The sequence below is a fragment of the Limulus polyphemus genome, unplaced genomic scaffold, assembly GCF_000517525.1.
Source record: "Limulus polyphemus unplaced genomic scaffold, Limulus_polyphemus-2.1.2 Scaffold2664, whole genome shotgun sequence".
NCBI classification, from domain to species: Eukaryota; Metazoa; Arthropoda; class Merostomata; order Xiphosura; family Limulidae; genus Limulus; species Limulus polyphemus.
This window is the reverse complement of record NW_013668274.1, coordinates 51,846-67,574: the sequence shown is the minus strand read 5'-3', so window position 1 is coordinate 67,574 and position 15,729 is coordinate 51,846. Positions and strand designations below refer to the sequence as shown.

Below are 15,729 nucleotides of genomic sequence, written 5' to 3'. Positions count from 1 at the left end.
TGCGGTAAAAACTATCAAAGCAATGAAATTCATTAGATTTAACAATTGTAATTTAAATCACCGTTGGTTGCAGATATTTTTTATCACATTTCTCTTAATTAGTTTGACATGTTTATTTGTAATTCGCAATGGACAAAGTGAACGTGAGGCATCAAAGTATTTATTTTTGTAAAATTCATTGTAATAATAGGAATGGAATGCATACAAGCACTATACTTACAGGTAAAGAAAAAACTCTACAAAAAAAGAAAGTAAATGTATGGATGGCTAATACCAATCCTTCAAAAACAATGCAAATAACAAGATAGTAGGGATGGCATTTGCATCATCCCTACATAATAGCACAGGCACACAGTGTAGTAGAATGTTAACTGACAAAAATAAGATAAATGCAATTCAATTGTGATTGAATAGTTATATATATCACTATATGTTAATTCTTGCCTGTGCTATTATGTAGGGATGATACAAATGCCATCCTTACTATCTTGTTTGTATTGTATTTGAAGGATTGACATTAGTCATCCCTACATTTACTTCCTTTTATGAAAAGTTTTTTATTTACTTGTTCTCTTGTTTTTAATGCTGTGTTTCAATAGACATAGGAAGGTTGTATTTATAACCAACTTCTAAATACAATAAGGTTCCAACTGTAATATTTATTGTTTATCTATTATTGACTGGTAAGTCCTATTTCACTCTGTACTCATGCTTTTTAAAGGAATACCAAATTTCTGTAAGAAAGCTAATTCCAAGAGGTAATCATAACATCGTTTACACTAGAAATACTACTAGTTACTAATACTTATAAAAGCGGATAGTCTATTTGAAACTATGTCCCCTCAGTGAATTTGGTGGATACTATTGTTTTGGTTCTTGAGTTATCATGTAATAAAAAAGAAGAACAAGAAATTCAAACTTTTTGCTACGATGTATACAGACATTTCCAGAACTTAGGATTCAGTCATAACATAGATATTATTGTAAAAGAAAACACTGTATAGTATTGTAAAGTTCTGATGACCTATTGAGGAGATATTTAAAATACAATTTCAATGAACAATCCGAGCCATGCCTACATAGGCAATGCTCCGTCAGCCTGATAAAGCCAAATTACTAATTCGTCGAGTCTTACATTACAGTAATAATATTAAAATAAATAAAAAACCCAAAGTGTTAGATTATTAGAATAACGTTAACAGATACTATTCTCATTCTCTACTTTGAATACAAAAAATGCCTGTTATCTTGCTCTTTGATTACCTGAATTATGTTGTTAAGATAAAAAAAAGACGAGTATAATTTTTGACAAACTTCCTAACAATTTCATTAAACGTCTTTATTCATGCGTTTGTTATTAGTAGTTATCCGAAGAATATTTTTATGAGCATCAATTTGCATAATAGATGAACCATCTACAAGCTTTATGAACATGAACTTATCAGTATAATAGTTTCAATAATTACATAATAAGATACATGTTTGCATATTTACGAATAAACTTCAGCAGGAAAAACAATAACACAGAAAAGGATTTTTATTGAATCTCTAAAAAATGTAGATCACTAAAAAATAAAAGTGAATATGTTTTTCTTTCACACTATGTATCTATTTCAAAGGTTTCGAATCGTTATAATACCATTAGAGCATAGAAAGGGGTACCCTGATTTACTTGTTTGTTGTTGTTGGTGATAGTGAATTAATCGAATTTAACTCATCATTATGGTCTCAATAGAAACATAATATATATTTTGGAAGTTGATAATATATAAATTGGTATATTAACTGATGTAACTTCTGTTTCTGGTGCCCCCTGGAGAAATATCTTAGCAGTTAAGATCTTTTTCTACTGTGACTTTGTATTCTACATCCAAATGCAAAAATCCACAGAAAGTCGGGGAGCCGTTTGTCGTAAATTCGAGTACATTTATCCCACTATTTAAATATCACCATTTAAACTTTTAGCTTTATTTTAGCATATTGTGAGTAGTGCAGATGTATTTCTTTCTACATCCAATCACAAAGTGTGGAATTTCACACCTTTAGCCTGTAGTAAAGTGCGATAGTCTCTATTTCCTTACTGGCTAGTCCGATTGAAGTATCCAGGTATTGTCCTCCCTGGGTCATTGCTCCGAGTTTCACGAGTGGGGGACATGAACATAGTGTTCATTTTAGTATTTCTGGCCGACAAAGCGAGAAAGTTTGTTTCAACTTAAATGACCACAAAGACTTGACTGAATTTTATTTTTCCTTTTCGTTTGATCAAATAAGTTCATGATCTTGTGGAGTACAGACGTTTTAGATTTTTATACTGAAAAAGAAAAAGCGCGTAACACATTTTTATGTTTCTCTATGAAATAGAGATTAATAAAATATGTGTAAATATTATATATATATATATAAGTATAAGCTTTATTCTTATCAAATAATATTGCTAATCTCGAATTTTGATCAAAGTTTATGACTTTATTATTTATTCAAGTTAAGGTGTGTCGAGATCAAAGTCAGTCCTACATTTCGGCCCCGTTCATTCATTAGCAAAGTGTTGTTAATTTTGAAGACTAATGTGTCATTTGTGAAAACTAATGTTTTGTGCACGAAACATGCTTTATAATGTGCACAATTTGGTTATGGGTCGGTGTTTTTTATCATTGGTCTTCAATCTCATTTGTACTTTAACAAGTTCAAGTAACCTCAACGTCCTGGAATTATAGTTTATTGCTTACTACTTACAGTAGGTTATCACAGTGGTCAGAAGGTTATTTCACAGTCAAGAGATACACAATCCTTTATGTTAAAATAATGTGCAACTGTTTCTATTTGTTAGAAGTTAGGTGGCTGAATTATTGTACTAGTTAATATATTTTAACTTTTATTTATCTATTCTTTACAATTTATTCATCAAAATGTGATCATGCATACTAATCAGAAGTAATTTTTCGTGTAGAACTAGGTGGTTGAGGTATTATTATGTCAGATAATCCATATATATGAATACATTATTGATTAATGTACAATCATGCAAAATACTAAAGATATGTAACGACCTTAGCTCCAAGTAATCATTCCTTACATCAAATAGTTAAATTTTAGTTTGTGAGGATATTAGTGGATAGATGACTTTCTTATAATTTTTGTCACTAAGATATGTCTATGTTGAAATTTTTGTCACAAATGTAAATCCGTGCTGTCACTTATGTCGTCAAGATATATCCGTGTTATGGTTTATGTTGTCAAAATATATGTGTATTGTTATTTGTGTCACTAAGGTTCATACGTATTTTTACTTGTATTTGCAAGTTATATCTGAGTTGTTACTTATGACGTCAAAATATATCTGTATTGTTACTTGTGTCACTAAGGTTCATACGTATTTTTACTTGTATTTGCTAGTTATATCTGAGTTGTTACTTATGACGTCAAGGTATATCGGTGTTGGTTCTTTCTTTCATTTATATCCTTTTTATTTGTATCACTAACATATTCATCAAGTAAGAAGAAAATAGAAAACGTATATAAAAGGATTATAAATTCATTCATCTAGATTTTATGAAAGTGGAAATTAATAATATTTATTAATCACTGATTTTCTTCTCTCAACAACTAGGTTTCTGTGGAACTGGTTTGTGAACACAGCAATCCCATATCCCTTAGCGAAACATTTAGTTTTATAAATACAATATCATTATGAACACATCAATAAAACACTTCTTTACACATAATTATAGAACGTGTCCAGTTAGTAACGACACGAGTTAGAGTCCTACTCAATCTCTGTTCTGCATTGTAACTAAGAAAACTGTATCACCGTCAAAACAAAGCCAGTGAGATAACAGGCAAGTTTGGATGTAATCAATACACGATATCCAAAACTACTACACTTGGCTTATTTTTCAGTCTTAAAAAACAAAACAAAAACTAAACATTTTCAAAGTGAAAATTAAAAAACTATCAAGTAAAATAAACATGATGTGTTTGTAAATGCCGTTTGATGCAACGTGTTTAATTGCAAGAAATTAACATGCTTTATAATATGCATAATTTAAACTTGGTCATATGTGCCGTTTTTTTAATGACCATGACTTGCATAAAACCAATCCATTCTTATTCTTATTATTGGATATTCTATTTCTTACATCTGGTAAAATTGGAGCTCCCTGTTAACAAAGTAATAAGGTTACACATGTTGCTATGTATGAATATGCACAGAAGAAGGGGAAATGATGCGGACATTGAAATCCTGCTTTTTTTAACCGTATACATATATTTCTGCAAGATATATCAAAATGCTTGATTGTTCTTGAAAAACATGCAGGATTGACTAGACAGTTTTCAGAACAGGTGAAAACTCCCTCTTTTGGCTTATCAAATAATATTGTTAATCTCGAAATCTGATCTAAGTTTACGACTTTATTACTTATTTAATTAAAGTTTGGCGAGACCAAAGTCAGTCCCACTTTTCGGCCCTACTCATTTCTTAATGAGATGTCAAGTCGCACCAAACATTAATAGTAAATCATAATTAGTCTTTAGTAAATGATATTATCTACCAGTTGCTATATGCACTCTTTATGTTGAACTTTTACTAAAGTTAATTTTACTTTTCTTCTTTTTTCAGGTTGAAAAAAAAAGTGTTTGCCTATATGTCTTACTATTCTGTGAGATTGTAAAGGAACTTTACAAAATATTTTTTCATCACATACATTATCATAGACTTTTCCACAGTAGCAGTCTGTGTCCCATTGAAACGTTCTGTCGTTATCGATTCCATTAATAATAAATCTCATGGTGTTTACTCCACGTAGTACTGTAAGTCAGATTTTAATCTTTTTATTTTCGGTAATGGGCCTGACAAGAATGACGTCATCTTTGTACTTCTGGCCGCACGGAGGAATGTTTCACGAAGTCGGTGATATTGCTTTTACTCAATCGTTTGTTCTTGTGAAACTTATTAAATCGGGTATAATTGGGACCAGATTATTTATGAAAACGTAAAAGAATGGGCCTAATCGGTTTGGTACTAGCAGTCATGTGTTTAGCAGATACTAGGCTAAAATGCTACTCTAAACTTTAGTCCATACATTAAGTTTTGTAATCTTATATTAATATGTATTATTCTTTTTTGTATTTACGAATGTGAAATTTACAATATATGACGTCGATTTGTGTTTATGGTTAGGATATTTTTTGTTGTTGTTTGTTTTCGATAAAGACTTGCAGTGGGAGACTAGGTGTAATAATTAAGGGTTAAAGTTTACAGGGAAGTTATTTCTGATTCTTAATCATTTGTTGTAAACAGGATTACTCCTTTTCTTAAGAAATGCTAACTGACGTACTTGTTCAGCGCACTGTTAAATAATAGTTTAGATAATGTTTCCCTTTACTGAAGAAGCCGTAACCTTCTCCAGGGGCGGACTGTGCCGCCGAGAAAAATTCTCGGTGGACCGGCGGTCATCGAAAATGATTTTAATTTTTATTAACACTTTAAATCGAGTGCCAAACTCCGTTAACAACTCATACAGCATCATAGATAATATTAATATTTTAAAATTATTTTTGTGTGTAGTTTCAGTTACTGTAATTTTGTGGTCGTTTAGATCTGTACATTATATACTAAGACTGGTAATAAATTTTGGAATGTAAATGAAATATTTTGCACAATGTACTTTTGTTTAATTTGAGAATAGTATTGGTACATATTATTAGCTATGTATCATTAAGCGCAGCACTCCGCTCAGTTTTTTCAGGAATATTTCTACTCCTACCTCATTAGAGGGTTGGTATTAAAAATACTTTTCTCGAGCCAGTTTTAATCTCCAATCCACCTTTGATGTTTGTTTTTTATTAAACAAATACATAAGAAAATCTAGTATGTAACCTTAGTCAAACTGTGATGCAAAATACTGAATATGGTGAAACAAACTAAAGCAATGCATTATTAAATGTATTATATTTTTCTGTTGTTGTTTGTAAGTTGGTACCAACTGAGAAGATTCACTGAAGAAGTGAACCGTCTTGGTTTATATTTATACTAGGAAAAGTCTAATCCACACGCTTTACAGATGCAGCTGTGTATCTGGAATTGCTAATGCGCGTGGGAGGTGTGTTCTCAGTTCAATCTAAATTATTTAAAACTAAAAACCGAGTTTTACTCCAATTTCATTATATATATATATATTATTCACACACGCAACATTTATAAAATCGGAAACTCTTATAACTAGTTTGCAGCTTAGCTAAACTACGCGCCTCTTTGAGTTGTTTGTCCTGGTGGGGGGAGTTTGTCATCTGTTTTGTCAAAATGTTATCATTGTCTAAACGTAGATATCGTGCCACGTCCTATTATATGTTAATTGGTCCTGAAATGGAGTACCAAATTTCATCTTCCTATGGAAATTCCAAAATGTATATATTCAGTAAATAATTTTGTTGCTTAATTGGGTGATTGTCATCAATTATATATATTAAACAGATGTTAGAAGTTTAAACATATAGTAAAGACTATTTCGTTTGGTCTCGTCTGAGGCTTAGCGGTTAGTGCGCCGGACCGCGGATCAAAAAGTGTAATATTCGAGCCTATAAGTGTGTACGAGTTATTGGTGACAGACAGTCACTCTCTTTGGCTAGTTATTAAGGCGGTGAGTACCTGTGACTGATTACCCTCTCTCTTTGGTCAGTAGTTCTAAATTAATGACGTGTATTTTCGAACCTTGAGTTCTCTGACCTGGTCTTTTAGCTCAAGTGTACCATAAAGTGTTGTTCATGTTGAAAATACTGATACCAAAGTACTTGGTACAGTTTCAGAATTATATGTGGACTGACGTCTTTTATTGCCCTCACGACCACGCTCATAAGAAATTCAACATCAATTCAATGATTCGAAGTTTCGTTCGCTTGACGTTGCATAAAATCGTCAAAGTTATTATTACCCAATTTTAATACGAAACTGAACATTATGTAGTTTGGGTACTTTTCATAAATACTTTAAGAGTTCAGGTGTAAGTGTTTATTAGTTTCTTGGTACACTCACTGTACTATAAGTAACCTGATTTTTAACCATCTGATCAAATTTACAAAGAACAAATCCTACTTTTACACAAATATACAAAAAATCACCACAATCACATTTCGATACACAAAAACTTGTATGTACATATGCATTAAAACAGTTTAAGCAAGTAAACATGTTCATTAAAACATTAAGAAAAAGTTAAAAGTCAGCCATACCGTTGTAATAAACATCATCTCACGCTCCTTTGTGTTAATGATGTAAACGTACGGATATTTCAATGTTCATATTTACTTATGCTTATTTCATATAGTCATTTGATGAATATATCAATTTGGAACAGCCTTCTTTATGGCTTTTAGAATACAAACATGTACACATTGTGTGAAAGATGTAACTATTAAGCATTTTAAAGTTAATCAATGGAGTGATGAGTAACTACATAAAAATTATAAATGGGACTTTTAAATGTTCATACGATATGATGAAATGTATTTTACAACAAATGGATTTACAAATATAGCCACAAATTACTTAAGAGCGTTCTCGAAATACCACAAGTCATAACTGAGACCGAGTGCTGTTCGAACCCGTGATTCTGCTTTAGAGGACAGGTATTTTAGCTAACTAAAATAAAGCATCTGCCTGCAGACTCGCAGGTTTGAATCTTGTTCAGTCTCAAGTTCCACTTAATAAAAAATTTGGTGTTGATCCTAGTTTCACCTTGTTCGTATTTGGCCATATAAATCAGAACCATCTTCTTTCACTAATATGTGAAAGTCGAGCTGAAAGAAAAATTTAAAGTTCAAGATAAAAGTATAACGTGTACCTTTTGTGATGAATATATTGTAGGGAGTTTTTAAACCTGGTTAATAATTTATTCTTCTAACTGCAATCTTTGTGTCAAAACTGAGTGTTGATTGTCAGCGTGACAAATCACGCCGTTGGGCTTGTTCGCGTTTTCACCAAAAATAAACGTAAATGGTCGTTTACAGTTTTAGAACTCCAGTTTCAATGCAGATAACAAGAATTCCGAGACTAAGTGGTTCGGATCTCCCTAATATGACATTTCTCCTAGTAGCTTTAAAAAAAAATCCGTAGTTTCGATTAGTTTCGGTTTGCTATTTATGTGGAAACCCGACAATGTATGGGTTCCTGTAGGTTTCAACTTCAAATATAACATCCATTACACACTGAAGAAGAACGAAATGAAAAAGGTCCTAGGACAAGAGTATGACAATATGCTGACGTTCTTTGTATGCTCATGACAACTAACTGCTCAGTAAAGGAAACAGGGGGGAGGGGATAGCCAATTAGATCTCAATAGCTCAGGGTGATTGGGGTTGTAAACCATTTCAGCTCTTTTAACCATTTCTCTGTGCACAGGAACTACCTCATTGTATACAGCTTACTATTCCCTTCAAATTATAATGGAAAAAACATAGTTGTTAAAAAATATATATTTACGCCCATAAAAGTGCATATACATAACATCAACCTGTTATAACCGAAATTAATTCAATTTTATAAAGAGTTATGTCTGAGACCTTGTACACTTTCAAAATATGCAAATAGAAAATACTTTTGAAACTTGTCAGTATGACTATTTGGTTTTCTCAACAGTTAAATGAATTGTAATTAAGTTTATGTGTAAGCGAAAGACACAAGCTATACAAATAAACATGATGTGAAAACGAAGATTTACTCATACACCAATGAATCAACTCTTTCTTTTTACGTAGATATTTATTTAGTCTACAGTCAAAACATTATTCGCATCATGTCTTAACGAATTTAATGTAGACTTCACATCTATAGATAGGAGTTTTGGAGATTAACGATGAAAACTTCGTCAATGTTCTTGGGTGTCGTACGCTAGATTTAGAGTACACCATTAATGCGTAGCAGAAATTGACTGTGTCCTAACCAAAATATAGTTCCTTGAATGGGTAGGGAAAACTGATTGTGTCCTAATAAAAAATATAGTTCCTTGAACGGGTAGGGAAAACTGATTGTATATATATATATATAGTTCCTTGAACGGGTAAGGAAAACTGATTGTGTGCTAATAAAAAATAATTCCTTGAACGGGTAGGGAAAACTGATTGTGTCCTAATAAAAAATATAGTTCCTTGAACGGGTAGGGAAAACTGATTGTGTCCTAATAAAAAATAAAATTCCTTGAACGGGTAGGGAAAACTGATTGTGTCCTAATAAAAAATATAGATCCTTGCAAGATAAATGCTGTAAATGAAAAAAAAAAATCTTAACAGCTTTTAACTTTAATACGGGCGTTCGGGACAATATTCAAGTTAAATTTCTCCAATATTAATTTTTCTCAACATTTCAAAGACATAAAATAATAACAATATTCAAATGATCCCAATATACAACAAACAAAGCTCAACAAAATTATTTATCTTTCTTCAGATCACTAAAATTGCACACAAAAAATCTTCAAGTGTTTCATGTCATTCAAGATATTTCAAACACTTTGAGGATTCAATTGTTCTCTCGTTTCTCTTCATACTTTGCCTACAAAACGTCGTCATTATAAACCTGTTTCAAATATATGTTCAGCAAGTCAGTCTGCTATGCACACTAAACTCACTGACGTCATACTTCTTTCTACAATGAAATATATTGGCAATTACAGCGAAGAATACGAAGAAAGTCACTAACTAATATACTGATATTCTGACCTTGCACATCTTATTAATATACATTTATCGTTTGTAAGAATATGTCTATTAACTTGGCGTTTGTGCTCATATCAATAGCAATGTTATAGGTAATACTTAGGTACAATGACCTGGGTTCATATTAATCACAGCAGAAATGGGTTTGTTTGCGATGCCAAAACCTGGACCCGCGGTGATATCGTGTTGAACTTGTTCTTTTTCTTTACGTAAAATTTCCTCTTGTTTTCTGGCTTGCTTTCTTTCTTTGGCTCTACGGTTCTGAAACCATATTTTCACTTGACGCTCTGTTAGGCCTAACATGGTAGCCAATTCAGTTTTCCGCCGAATGGTGATATAACGACTGTAGTGAAACTCTTTTTCTAGCTCCAGCCGTTGGTGGTCGGTGTAGACAACGCGGTATTTATCTTTAGTTCTGGTTTTTCCTGCAAGTTTTATAAAGTATACGTTAAATGAAGAAAAACAAAATAAAGGAACAATCTAAAAAAATCTCTACTTCCTTAAAAATAAATCTGATAAAATATAATTCACCAATTACAATATTTAACGTTCAAATACATTTGTTTTATAATTTAAGCCTAAAATGTATACTTTTCCTGTCAGACGTAAGCTTTATAATACAGTAAATATATCGTACAGGTATTTGGTGTAACCTATTAGACAGAAATAATAAAATTTTGTCCAGATTTATTAAATAAGTAATACAGCTTAACAAGTGGTATATTCATGGCTGCGTCTTGCTACGTTACGTTTATCCCTAGTGTGGTAAACACAGCGGCAAACGACACAAAGTAAGTAGTTATAGATACAAGTTCTTATCAAACATCACACACCCCTGAATTACGGTGTGGAAAAGTGGCGGCGACGTACGACTGAGGCACCCCAAGCAAATGGTCACCTTTTGTTTGATGCCATGTTTAGCTAGCTTTACCGACAACCTGTCGAGATAAGCTATTGATATTCTTAGGTGAGGCACAGTTGATACGTCACGCGATCCAAGACTAGTGACAAAAGTATTTGTATTGCCATCAAACTCCTGTATTTTTATAGAACTCGGTAACGTTAAACGAGGATGTTGAAGTTGGAAGCCTTTCATTTTTTAAACTTATTGGTTGGTTAAGTGAGGTTCTTAAAGCGTTCTGAATTGCGGAAATTACACACTTAAGGCGCCACCAGGTGTCTAATTCTACCTACAGAATAAATTTACCTGGCTTTTAGACCCGGCACTAAAGGCTGTAGTTAAATAGCAATATCCAAATACTTGAATGACAGTCAGGACTAGGAATCTTAACCAGGACACTTTAGGTTCAGGATTTTGCGGCGGAACTGACTTTCCTGCCAATGCATGTAAGCCGTACTTAAGTTGCACATCTGTGCCTCAATCCGAAACTTAACGAAACTGTATGTCTAGGCTTATTCTGCAGTGCACTTAGCTTCCAGAAGGACATAATTGGTGGTTGTAAATTTGTCAGAAATCAGCAAGTTTAAGCAATCAGACACGCTACCACTAATGGACAAAATAATGTTTTTATTGTTTAATCCAATATATAAAAATGCTCCTTTGCCCTTTCAAAATGGGTTTCCTTATCAGTATTTTGATCAACATTTTTTTTAAGCTTTCAAGAATAATTCAAAACATTATCACCGTGAATGCATATATATACACAATCTCATGACGAGTCTTCTTTAGTATCTATTATCTAACTGCTTGAAATGTCTCCATGAATCTGAATATATCTAAAATGTATTTATTTCCTAGAAACAAAATGAATTTTGATGTATATAAATATGTAAAACAAAAATCGATGCAAAAAAAAGGAAAATAAAATGCGCTTTGGGATTTACATTACCTTGAATTTCACACAGTGTATTTATTTTTGTTGTTAAGCATAAAGCTACACAATGAACTATCTGTTCTGTGCCCACCACGGGTATCGAAACCTGAGTTTTAGCGTAGTAAGCTTGTAGGCTCACCGCTGAGCCAGTGAGGAGCGTTCCATACGGTGATTTAGAAAATACTTTCAGTGAGAATAAGTAATAAACTTTTAAACATGCTATAGTATTTTATTCTATTAGCATACAATAATCTGTATTTCGAACTTCGGTAAAGCTACTAAAGCTATTGTCCCCTGGTGGGACAGTGGTAAGTCTTCGGATTTACAATCAGGGGTTCGATTTCCCTCGGTGGTCACAGTAGATAACCGGATGTGGCTTTGCTATAAGAAAACACCCACACTAAAGCTGTCTGCCGCCATCCTTCATTTTGAACTACTCATCAGAAGGAAGGTACCAAGTCAGCAACATACTACCATCTATGTCTCGCTAGTTCCAAAATCCAAAGCTCTACCACAAGACCAACCCGCGCTCCAATAAATAACCAGGCGTATCTAGTATCAAACATGAAGCTCGATTATATTAGTTAATACTGCCAGAACAAAATAATTTTCTGTGTTAGATTTATTGTGAGTGTATGATCCCACAATAAATGTGGTAGTGTAAATGTACTACAAGCTCCTGTCAACAGATTGTGCTCTGCAAATATTGTTGTGCACAGGTTTTGACCTTATTACAAGGTGAAAATGCAAACAATGAGAATGCCAAGGACATGTAGTCTATGAAAATACGAGAACCATCCAAATCCAACACATAGAAGACGTAAGTAACCTAACACATTACAGGCACTTTGTGTAAATTTGTAAAAATGTATGTGTGCTTTTTCTTATAGCAAAGCCACATCGGGCTATCTGCTGTGTCCACGGAGGGGAATTGAATCCATGATTGTAAATCCGAAGACTTACTACTGTCCCACCAGGAGGCTTTTTTAAAAAATAAAAGAAACAACCATGCACTCAAATTGGTATCAATTTGGATAAAATACATTATTCCCATTTCTTAAACTTCATATAAAAGTAATGGTTTATAGATGAAAAACGAGGATAAAATTATCATTCGCAGATGTGATGTTATCTTATCAATTTTTTAAAGTGTAAGGAAATAATGAAAGAAAAATTTATCGTGACGGAGCTTCTCTTAGAGAAGTAGAACATTAATCATGATGGATAAAATACGTAATTGAAATGAGATTTATAAATCGTGTTAAAAACTGAAGAAAAGTTTACATTAAATCATTATTTATGCTTGAAACATTCAGGATATCAGCACCTGCAGCTTGCGAGAGTAAGGAGTAGTGTCCATCATACGCATGTTTTCAACCTATCTACTTGTTTTAATTATTATTTACACGAAATAAAAGTTTTAGATAATAGAATCTTAGAACATTTACAAAGATTATAGAGTATTATATTCAATAGTTCTTTTGTATATTCTATAAGTACTCAGTTTAGTTTTAACGAGCAAACTATCTTTTTTTTTAATGAAATCAAAGAATCTTCAACGATATTCCGATGCCACATCTACAGAACTTACTGTGTTTTCGCCAACGTACAAATTATACACATCTCTGTAAGTTGCAGTCCGCGACTTATGTCTTGATTAAATCAGTCTAGGAAAAGCCAGATCAGTTAATGTTCATGAAGGTAATACGATCGGTCGTAAAACTTCCTTCAAAATCACCTCGGGACCAATTTGCCAGAGTGAAACATCTCGTTAAGAATGCAAACAGCCACAACCACATCCGAGGGTGTATATATGGAAATTGGTACGAACTGCTCCGTGACCGGAATTAAACATGTTTATAGGATAGAAGCAGATCAAGATTACGAAGCATGGTAAACAAGGGTTCTGTCTAATGACTATATGTGGGTGAATAGCAGTGTCTCAGGACCTGATTGCACAAATCCCTATATTTTATTGAATTTTAAACAAGAGGATGTATAAGGTATTAATTTTGAGCTACCAATAAAGATGAGAGACAATGTTTAGTCTTCCTTCTTCTGATACAAGGTTCGGCGTCACAACTGTAAAGAAAAACTTTCCTAATGCATGAAAACACAGAGCACAAGGTTCATAGTTGTGTAAGTGATATCTTTTTTTAACTACCTTTCTAAATATGAAGATGTTTGAGGAAAAATAAGATGTTTTTTTTTAACAATTTGTGCGCAAAGTTACACAAACAGCTATCTGCTTATAGCTGTCTCTAATTTTGAACTGATAGGCTAGAGGGATGGCAGCTAGCCAATAGTACTATTATAACGCATCCACATCTCCAAAGTGCGGAGAGTGCTTTTGTGGCAACGAGTTACCAATCATAAACCCTTGGATTCACAGTTTAGACAGGCTAACAACTAGACCACGCCCGATTTTGGTATTAAACAACTACGCGCTACACTACACACTACGGTTATGTTAAGATATTAAAGTTGTGTTGTAATTTATGTTCATACATTTTGATTATTTAACTTGCTTTATTTGCCTTTAATCAATATAATATAATGGTCATTTGCACGGATTCAAATTTTCATTAACTCATAAGTGATGTTTCAACAGTGAATCACGTATATATATATATGTTTTAGGATACTTATACACCTATAATTCAATATACTTTGGTTACTACAAGAATATCTTTTGATATACGCAAGCATAACTATGTAACAACAATAGCGGGTACTGGATTAAAGACATTGTATAATTTAATTATAAAGAGGAGAGGTGTATTTAATGGGTTTCATATTGGTCACTCCCGTAACCGCGTTTAATCAACTAATGACAAAGCAATTTTACATCTGTTTACCTCAAAGTCAACCACTGCCCTTATAACCCTATGATTAGACAAACTTTTTAGGAAGTAACTGACGTTCATAACGACGAGCCCCTTTCAACGTATCCACAGGTGTCAAGCTGAACCACCCGGCTGTACTAGCTAGGTGAAGCAATTTTCCCCCGAGAGTAGAAATTGTCGCAGGTTGTCCTTTTCCTCACAGGTGGACCAGGACTGAAGGTCAGCAAGAATTGTCTGTTGACCATTAAAGGTGGTATCATCAGTTTGTCTCTAGCGACATGGTGAAAAGCAGGGTGCCTCACGAATACCCATGTCGAGAATGATAATAAAGGAAAAGGGCACCGCGTGTTTTACGTTTGTTGGTAATTTTGCCACAAGTAATAGTCGAGCGAGCTATCGCATGGAGTTGTATAATATATTGTCACCACCTTTGTAACTACAGTAAAATAATTATTTGTTCTTTTTGTAACGTATTATACGTTCTAACTTCCGCAACTTACATGGTTGGTAATGAATAAAGGTAGAAATATTTTGTTGTGTAGTTTTACCAGGAATTATGATTTACTTGCGGGGGGGGGGATTCTCTTCTGTTCTTATTTCGCAACGTTTGTTCATTATTACAGCTTGTACTGTCTTCGGTAAGTTTTGTTTGTTCGTTGAATTTCACGCAGCTACTCGAGAGATACAAGCACTAACCGTCCCTAATTTCAAAATGATAGACTAGAGGGAAAGCATCTAGTCAACATCACCAGTCGTTAACTCTTAGGTTTCTCTTTTTCAACAAATAGGCAAGTGTGTTCGGTGATGTGATTCGAACTCGTGATCCACAGATTGCAATCCCAGCGCTCCAATCACCAGATCATGCCAGGCTCTTTACTGCGCTGAACCTTCATCTGTTATTACTCGTAACAATGAATATGAACTAAAAAGCTGTTTTAGGCACCTAGTTCTAGTTCTAACTAGTTGAACTGTTCCATCCGCGAACTGCAATTTCACTAATTGTTGAATAAAACTATCAGAGGCGTGTTCCTAACTAGTTTAAACTTTCATACCGTAGATATATACGACAGAAAAACAACAACATATAAGTTAACGCAGCCATATTATGTGTTTAAATGGAATGTACAAGCCGCAACAAGCTCCTAGTGTGGAACGTGCTCCCTAAGACGCCCGAGGCCCGTATAACTTACTTTAGTGTGGAACGTGCTCCCTAAGACGCCCGAAGCCCGTATCACTTACTTTAGTGTGGAACGTGCTCCCCAAGACACCCGAGGCCCGTATAACTTACTTTAGTGTGGGACGTGCTCCCTAAGACACCCGAGGCCCGTATAACTTACTTT

General features: G+C 33.6%; 1 protein-coding gene across 1 annotated transcript in view; it reads right to left on the bottom strand.

Annotated features, from left to right (window-relative positions):
* Positions 1-8,754: 8,754 nt before the first annotated feature.
* LOC106467567 (homeobox protein CDX-1-like) overlaps positions 8,755-15,729 on the bottom strand; it is a 17,068-nt gene continuing 10,093 nt past the window's right edge. The window contains exon 2 of the mRNA XM_013927927.2: positions 8,755-10,133. Coding sequence (XP_013783381.2) covers positions 9,808-10,133 — 326 coding nt within the window. The 3' untranslated portion in view covers positions 8,755-9,807. The remainder of the gene's footprint in view (positions 10,134-15,729) is intronic.